This window comes from Fulmarus glacialis, unplaced genomic scaffold, assembly GCF_000690835.1.
Source record: "Fulmarus glacialis isolate BGI_N327 unplaced genomic scaffold, ASM69083v1 scaffold24121, whole genome shotgun sequence".
NCBI classification, from domain to species: Eukaryota; Metazoa; Chordata; class Aves; order Procellariiformes; family Procellariidae; genus Fulmarus; species Fulmarus glacialis.
This window is the reverse complement of record NW_009191390.1, coordinates 35,541-43,338: the sequence shown is the minus strand read 5'-3', so window position 1 is coordinate 43,338 and position 7,798 is coordinate 35,541. Positions and strand designations below refer to the sequence as shown.

Below are 7,798 nucleotides of genomic sequence, written 5' to 3'. Positions count from 1 at the left end.
AATCCCCTCATCCAGATCGTTCATAAAGACATTGAACAGGACTGGCCTCAAAACTGGTGCTCGTGACCGGCCGCCAACTGGATTTAACTCCGTTCACCACAACTTTCTGGGCTCGGCCATCCAGCCAGTTTTTTACGCAGCGAAGAGTGCACCTGTCTGAGCCGTGAGCTGCCAGCTTCTCTAGGAGAATGCTGTGGGAGACAGTGTTTTTTAGTAGTTGATTTCTGGAAATATTTTTGTGATCAGGTTTTACTCTTGTAGATGTTAACTGAAAAGCAAAGAACGATGTTGTTTTAATTTTTGTATGAATATATATATATATTTTCTCCATATCAAACAATCAACCTCAAGTGAAGTGTGAGCACCTGTAAAATGTTCAGTTAAAATTAGAAAGCGTTTGACTTACAATTCATAAACTCACAACGAAGAAAGAATATTATTATTTATTTGGCCAGACACAGATAGCTGAGAATCTTTGAGCTTTAACAGTAAAATATTTGCAAGTCAAGATAGAGTGGCAAAGTTCATTGTTAAAAGTAGCAAAATGCAATCAAATAAGGGATGTGTTGAAATGAATGGAAATCAAATTGTTGCTGATTCTTAGCAATATTTTATCTTTTTTTTTATTATTTTGCTAAATTATTTTTTTTTCTGTAGAAAATTAAGTATTAAAAAGTCATCTTAATAAGCCAAGACATATATTCTTATGCCTATATACATAAACATACACATATGTGTGTATATATATATGAAAAGATCTTGATAGCCTTCATCACATGGAACAGTATGTCACAATACCCCTTCAAAGGCCAATGAAGCCATCTGGAGAGCTATCAGCACAAAAGAAGTTACCGGAATCTGACGGTACTGAGGCTGTGGTAAACAATCTGTAAAGTAATCCATGACACAATAAGAACAAAACAGAAATTGTATGCTTTACAGGGTAAATACGCCGAAGCACCAGATCTATTGTTGCTCACCAAAAGGTTTTGCGGCTCCGTGTCAGTGGGATGAACAAGGAAATAGCATTTGCAGCATATAAAACCATCCCATGCAGTGCAGAAGGAATGAGGAAAATCTTCCTTGCATGGAATAAACATTTTCCTGTCCTGTAGCTCTACTGTATCTGTTAATCACTTGTTTATGAGCACAAAGAAAATAATACCTTAAGCATGATACATGCCTTTAAGAATACCCCCACCCCACCCCTGATAAAAAACCAGACTGTTTTTTATCAGAGCAATGTTTCATGCAAATACAATACAATCTCACATGGATGGATACCAACACACTATGCTAACATCTGCAAAACAGACAATTACAATGAACCCAGTTTTCTTCCTACAGAACAAGATGGGCAGTTTTAAAAGGGACTGATGGCAATCTTTGTGCAAGCATAAGCACTAATATTCCTCAATTTATTTTTTTCAGGAATAAAGTATGTACAACTATACATATTCATCCCTACCCCAGTCACATTGAGTGGACTGGATTGAGAGCTGTACTGTCTCGTTTATATGTCTGATTAATCTTGCACTTCATTGTGATAGACATATTTTCCAGAGGACAAGGTTTCCCTTGTGGTGTGTTTTGTGGAGTGTATTTGGGCTGGAATGCTTTCAGTTTCTAAACCAAGCATTTGCAGATATAAACTAAATGCAAGATCTGCCCAAGAGAACAAACTGCAAGAGCTGCAGTGGATGTTTACTGTTTTGCAAAATGAGCAGTTAACAGACCTTAAGCAATCTAGAAGATATTTGGCTGAATTTTACTTTCCGAGGTTCACTTAGATAAGGGAAAAAGGAGGTGAGAGAAATTGCAGGAGGAGGAGGAGCTGATCTGTCTCAAGGTGGAGCTGTATCTTGTATTAAATGACATTGGCAGATTAAAGCTCTCTGGTGGGGAAGGGCTTAAAGGCTGAGTCAAAAGCCAAGAAGTCTCTTTATTTACGCCTACCTCCCAGCCCCTGGCAATCTGACTAATAACAAACTGAGCTAACAAGAAAGACTAGAAAGAACTGAGAGAACACAGAAGCAGCTTGGATCTAAAAATCTGACAAACCAAGTGATCAAGTCAAGCTCTGCTGAGCATTTTGTTTGTTTACTGCATCCAAATGCTTGCAAACAGTTAACTATATGCAGAAAAGTCAGCATAGCTGTGAAGTATGCTGTGAATTTTAATTGAGGAAAAAGGACAACTGCTTACAGGATGGTCTAATGTGCACGCTGCTTGGAAGATTTTTTCAATTGAACGCTTTGTACTTTGTCTTCTGAAAAAGGATTTTAACTTTATGGAGCTGTAGTATTACCAGAGCTTGCAGCAAAGTGAAACTCAGAAGAAAGTGTGCATTTTTCATAAGGAAAAATTACATTGCATTGAAACAGCTGCTCCAACTGTGCATTGCTGAGCGTTTCAGGGAGTGTTACTGCTGTACAGGTAAGAAAGATTCCAGTTAGTTAATTAGCTTAGCATATGAGAAATTCATTTCTCAGTACCAGTTGAATTTACTTTTTTGTGTGACTTTTTATAACTTTTATGTTAAATAATGGCAGTTTATTCTGTATTTCAAACAGCCTGCCAGGTGCATTTATTCAAACTGCCAACTGTGTAGAATGTGTGTACTAAGGAAACACTGATTTCAGATCCCTTGAAGGGGGAGGAATGGGTGTTTGTTTTTTTATTTCCTGAAGTGCAATGGTCTTAAATACATTATCTGACTGTGATTCCCTTCAGAATTTAATAAACAATCGGAGGGTTTTTAGAAATTATCAATTCTTAGCTTGAGGCTTTGAAATTCTTCAATATGCATTTTTAAAATAGCTAAATTAAACCAACCAACAAAACAAAACCCCAAGTAAAATGAAACAAGCTATTTCAATATTTTAAAACCACGTTGATTATTACTCGTCAAGCATGTGATGCCTTTGCTGTAAGGTGACTACTTCTGAAAATATTCAACTTTGCCTCGTAGAAAGGACTGTGACATTTTTTAGTCTTTTAGAATTCCTACTGCAAAAATCTTAGTTACAGTATGCAGTTAGTAGTGACTTACATGAAAGCAAATAAAACAAACAAACTTAAGTTACCATGCAGAATTTGCTGGAAAACCTCACCACATGAAACAGAAAAAGGTCAGCTTTGTCAAGTCTTTTAAATTAAATTTTATTTTATTGTGAATTCTTTCAGTTAAATGTTGATCATCTGTTACTTGAAAGCAGTTTTTATTTTACAATAGTAGCCCACTGAGAGCTTCATTACATGTACCTGAGCGTTCAGACCAAAAAGAAAATTGGAAAAGGGGAAAAAAGAATACAAGTCTCCTATTAATTTTTGTTGTGTGTATATGTGTGTGTGAGAGTTCTGGCAGTGCTGCCCACAGAAGTATGATGATGATTAAAATGGGAATGTTTTCCAATTGGTTACAAATGTTGTTACTTTCATCTCTGAGAGGAGGGCTTTCATTTTTTTATAACCTAATTTCTCAATATGCACTAGAATGCAACATGCTTTTCAGATTTTTTTTTTTTTTTTTCCCCATTTAATTTTGCTCAGGGACTTTATAAGTGCAGTTTGAATTTGATGCAGATTGAAGCTGGAATTCCTAAAGAGGAAAAGTGTACAGAAATAAAGTCTAATTAGTCATGCAGTAGGTTTGAAGCCGGCATCTGTGTCAAGAGCCTGGATTTTTTTACCTTGGGTCACTGGAAAGGATATTGATGCATATAAAGCAAGAATAAATCCGTAGCATAATATGATCCTAGAATTATTCTGCATACTTCAAAATAACATCTTGACATCTTGTGTCTTATCCAATACTTCTTGGGAAAACAAACTTAAAGACATATATATTAACTGTAGGCAGCTGGAGTTCAAGGAGTGTTACATGAGACAAAAAATTATTCATTCTACTGAAACAAAGATAAAAGGTCATATTTTTAGGGACACTTTTTCTCACACTGAATTGCACTTACCACTTCTAAACTCATACACCTACTCCCACTTATCAGGAACTAGTAAAGGAGAAAAACATAATTCACTGTGCACATATTTGCTGTTGTTGCTTTTGTATGTGTGTGTGTGTAATACTCATACCACAGCACTTAAGTGCCTGCATGTATAAATCTTTGCAATCCATTTTAAGGGAAGTCTTGAGAAATGATGTTGCTAGTGACAAATGATAATTAAAATATGTATTGATGAGATGCCAAATCATAGCCACACTATAAGAATGTTCATGCATGTAATTGAATAGATTCTTGTAAAAGGTTCTAATGTTTCAGAAATTAACCCCTCAGCTAGTTAATTGTGTAGTGACATTCTGTACTCCATGTTTCAATAGCTTACTTTGAAAGATCAAGTGACCTTTATTAGATGGATTACTTAAGAAACCTGCTTAGTTCAGTCCTAGAATAAATGGCGCACCCCAAAAAAGTTCTTGTGTTTTAAATAATCCATTCCATTGTAAGATTTTTTTTTTTTTTTCTTTTAGGAAATGTGGAAATATAATTAAAGATTATAAATAGTGATTTCATTCCATCTCATATATCAAGAATTACCATTGTTCTTGCTAATTAAACAGCCTTGACAGAAAGAAACAGAATCTTCAAATGGAGTGTACCATAAATTAATTCAAACCAATGATAACAAACGCTTGATTTCAACGTGTAAATTTTGCTTGTGACTCCATAGTTGTACTGTAATGATGCATTTATCTGGTATTGCAAAGTTCAAGATCAGCTTGACAGATGATAATTTAAGTTACATAACATACGGATGATACTGGTGGTGATTTTTAACTTGTAAACCACAGTTAGTTCATGTATATTTCAGAATTTTTGCAGTAATTAATGATTACAATAATTGGAAGGACTCTAATAATTAATCTCAAAAAAATGTTTGCCCTTTGCCTACCTGTTTCTTCTGACATGTACTGCATTGTCAGTTCTCTCTTCTTTTTAATTTTAATTATGTACACAATTATTTTATGTGTATATTGTATACAAACATATTACACTACAATGTGCTGTGTTCCCGCTTTCACTAAATATCCACAAACTATAACAAATGCATTAAAATTTAAGTAAAGAAAAAGAATTATTTTGTCTACTTCCTTTTCAGTTTGGGGGTACAAGGATTGCAGAGGAAATACCTTTTGGTTTACATACATAATGCAGAACCAAAGGAGAGATTCCCTAGATTCCCTGTATCCTGACTGAATGGACTTTTGCTCACAACACATTGTTGAACCAAACCAAATCTTATTTCTTCTTTTCAGCAGCTGGACAACATTAAGTTGAGCTTAGCAAGGTACTCATAAAATTTGCAGTGCTATATGGTGACACAAAGCAACGATCCAAAATATTATATTGGCCTTGATATAAGTTGCTCGGGGCAGTAACTTATTACTGCTGTCCACTGCCAAAACATTTTATATGGTATATAAATAAAGACAACATACTCCTAATTATCTCCTACTTTGGTGTATCAGCATGAAAGTACTGAAGCAGTCCCCTTGTAACTGTGTTTATTGATTCAGTACATTAAACTAAATATATTTTTCTCTGCTTAGGAAATCATTCAAATGTTTTGCACTATATAATATTGTTTGAAAAGTGAGGTAGCTCAATGACAAGTACTAGGAATGGTTATTGCTCCCCCCTGCCCCAGGAAAAAAAAAAAAAAAATCAACCCTGTGAAATCCTTTTTCCTTTTTTTCCTTTTTTCTTTTTTATAGAATCTGCTGGGCAAGATGAAGCTCTGGATTTTTGTTCTATATTCAGTTGTGGTTGCATCTGATCCTTTCCAGTCACAACCTTCTTTTTCTTCAGTCAGAGGATCATGTCAGAGTTTGTGTTCCTGTGAAGAAAAGGATGATACCATGATTATAAACTGCGAAGAAAGAGGCATCAAGATGGTATCAGAAATAAATGTCCCACCATCACAGCCTTTCCATCTTAATCTGTTAAACAATGGCCTGACTATGTTACACGTGAATGATTTTGCTGGCCTTGTTAATGCTATCTCTCTACATCTTGGTTTTAATAATATTGCAGATATCGAGCCTGGGGCTTTCAATGGTCTCAGCCTTCTTAAGCAACTGCATATCAATCACAATTCTTTAGAAACACTTAAAGAAGATACGTTTCATGGATTGGAAAATTTGGAGTTTCTTCAAGCAGACAACAATTTTATCACAGTGATAGAAGCAAGTGCCTTTAGCAAGCTCAACAGGCTTAAAGTGCTTATTTTGAATGATAATGCCATTGAGTATCTTCCTCCAAACATATTTCGTTTTGTGCCATTGACCCATTTAGATCTTCGCGGAAACCAGTTACAGACACTGCCCTATGTTGGCTTTTTGGAACACATTGGTAGAATACTAGACCTCCAGTTGGAAGACAATAAATGGGCCTGTAACTGTGATTTGCTGCAGCTGAAGATATGGCTGGAAAACATGCCTCCTCAGTCAATAATAGGTGACGTTGTATGCAATAGTCCTCCAGTTATCAAAGGAAGCATCTTAAGCCGGTTGAAAAAAGAATCACTTTGTCCCACTCATCCTGTCAATGAACTTGAAGATCCTTCAGGGTCACTGCCCTTGGTTGTAACCACCTCTATCAGTGATAGTCACCTATCAACTAAGGTGATTCCTATCCTGAAAGCTCCTACTAAAGAACCAAGTTCAGTGTTTCATACTTCAAAGGCTACTACTCAGTTTCCAGGAATCTATTGTCCCGTCCCCTGTCACTGCACCAGCCATATGCTCTCAGGAGTTCTCATGCACTGCCAGGAGCGAAATATTGAAAGTTTGTCTGATTTAGGGCCCCCTCCTCCAAATCCTAAAAAACTTATTCTAGCTGGAAACATTATTCAGACATTACTGAAATCAGATTTTGTGGACTATACCAGCCTGGAAATGCTTCACCTGGGGAACAATCGCATTGAAATCCTTGAGGAAGGATCCTTTATGAATCTGACTAGGCTGCAGAAATTATATCTCAATGGAAATCATCTTACAAAGCTGAGTCAGAATCTCTTCCTTGGCCTTCAGCACCTTGAATACTTGTACCTTGAATATAATGCCATCAAAGAAGTTTTGCCAGGGACGTTTAATACAATGCCAAAACTTAAGGTCCTCTACTTAAATAACAACCTTTTGCAAACCTTGCCACCCCATATCTTTTCAGGTGTTCCACTCGCCAGATTAAATCTGAAAACAAACCAATTTGCTCATTTGCCTGTAAGCAATGTCTTGGATGAACTGGATATGCTGGTACAAATTGAACTTGAAGACAACCCCTGGGACTGTACCTGTGATTCAGTTGGGTTGCAAAAATGGATACAAAAACTGAGTAAGAATACAATGATGGGTGATATTTTTTGTAAATCTCCAGGACACCTAGCAAAAAAAGAACTGAAATCCCTGAACAGTGAAGTCTTGTGTCCAGGTTTAATAAACAGCCCTGCCCTACCAACTCATGCCAGTTTTGTGGTAGTGACAACTTCTTCTACTACTGCCAACACTGCAGACACCATCCTGTGGTCCCTTACAGATGCTGTCCCGCTTTCTGTTCTAATATTAGGACTTCTCATTGACACCTAGCAAAAAAAGAACTGAAATCCCTGAACAGTGAAGTCTTGTGTCCAGGTTTAATAAACAGCCCTGCCCTACCAACTCATGCCAGTTTTGTGGTAGTGACAACTTCTTCTACTACTGCCAACACTGCAGACACCATCCTGTGGTCCCTTACAGATGCTGTCCCGCTTTCTGTTCTAATATTAGGACTTCTCATTGTGT

At 36.5% G+C, this 7,798-nt stretch overlaps 1 protein-coding gene across 1 annotated transcript in view; it reads left to right on the top strand.

Moving 5' to 3' along the window:
• Positions 1 to 1,898: 1,898 nt before the first annotated feature.
• The window catches only part of SLITRK6 (SLIT and NTRK-like family, member 6), a 6,931-nt gene continuing 1,031 nt past the window's right edge, over positions 1,899 to 7,798 (top strand). Inside the window, exons 1-3 of the mRNA XM_009586684.1 lie at positions 1,899 to 2,436; positions 5,735 to 7,448; positions 7,649 to 7,798. The exon at positions 7,649 to 7,798 is cut by the window's right edge and continues 1,031 nt beyond it. Coding sequence (XP_009584979.1) covers positions 5,750 to 7,448; positions 7,649 to 7,798 — 1,849 coding nt within the window. The 5' untranslated portion in view covers positions 1,899 to 2,436; positions 5,735 to 5,749. The remainder of the gene's footprint in view (positions 2,437 to 5,734; positions 7,449 to 7,648) is intronic.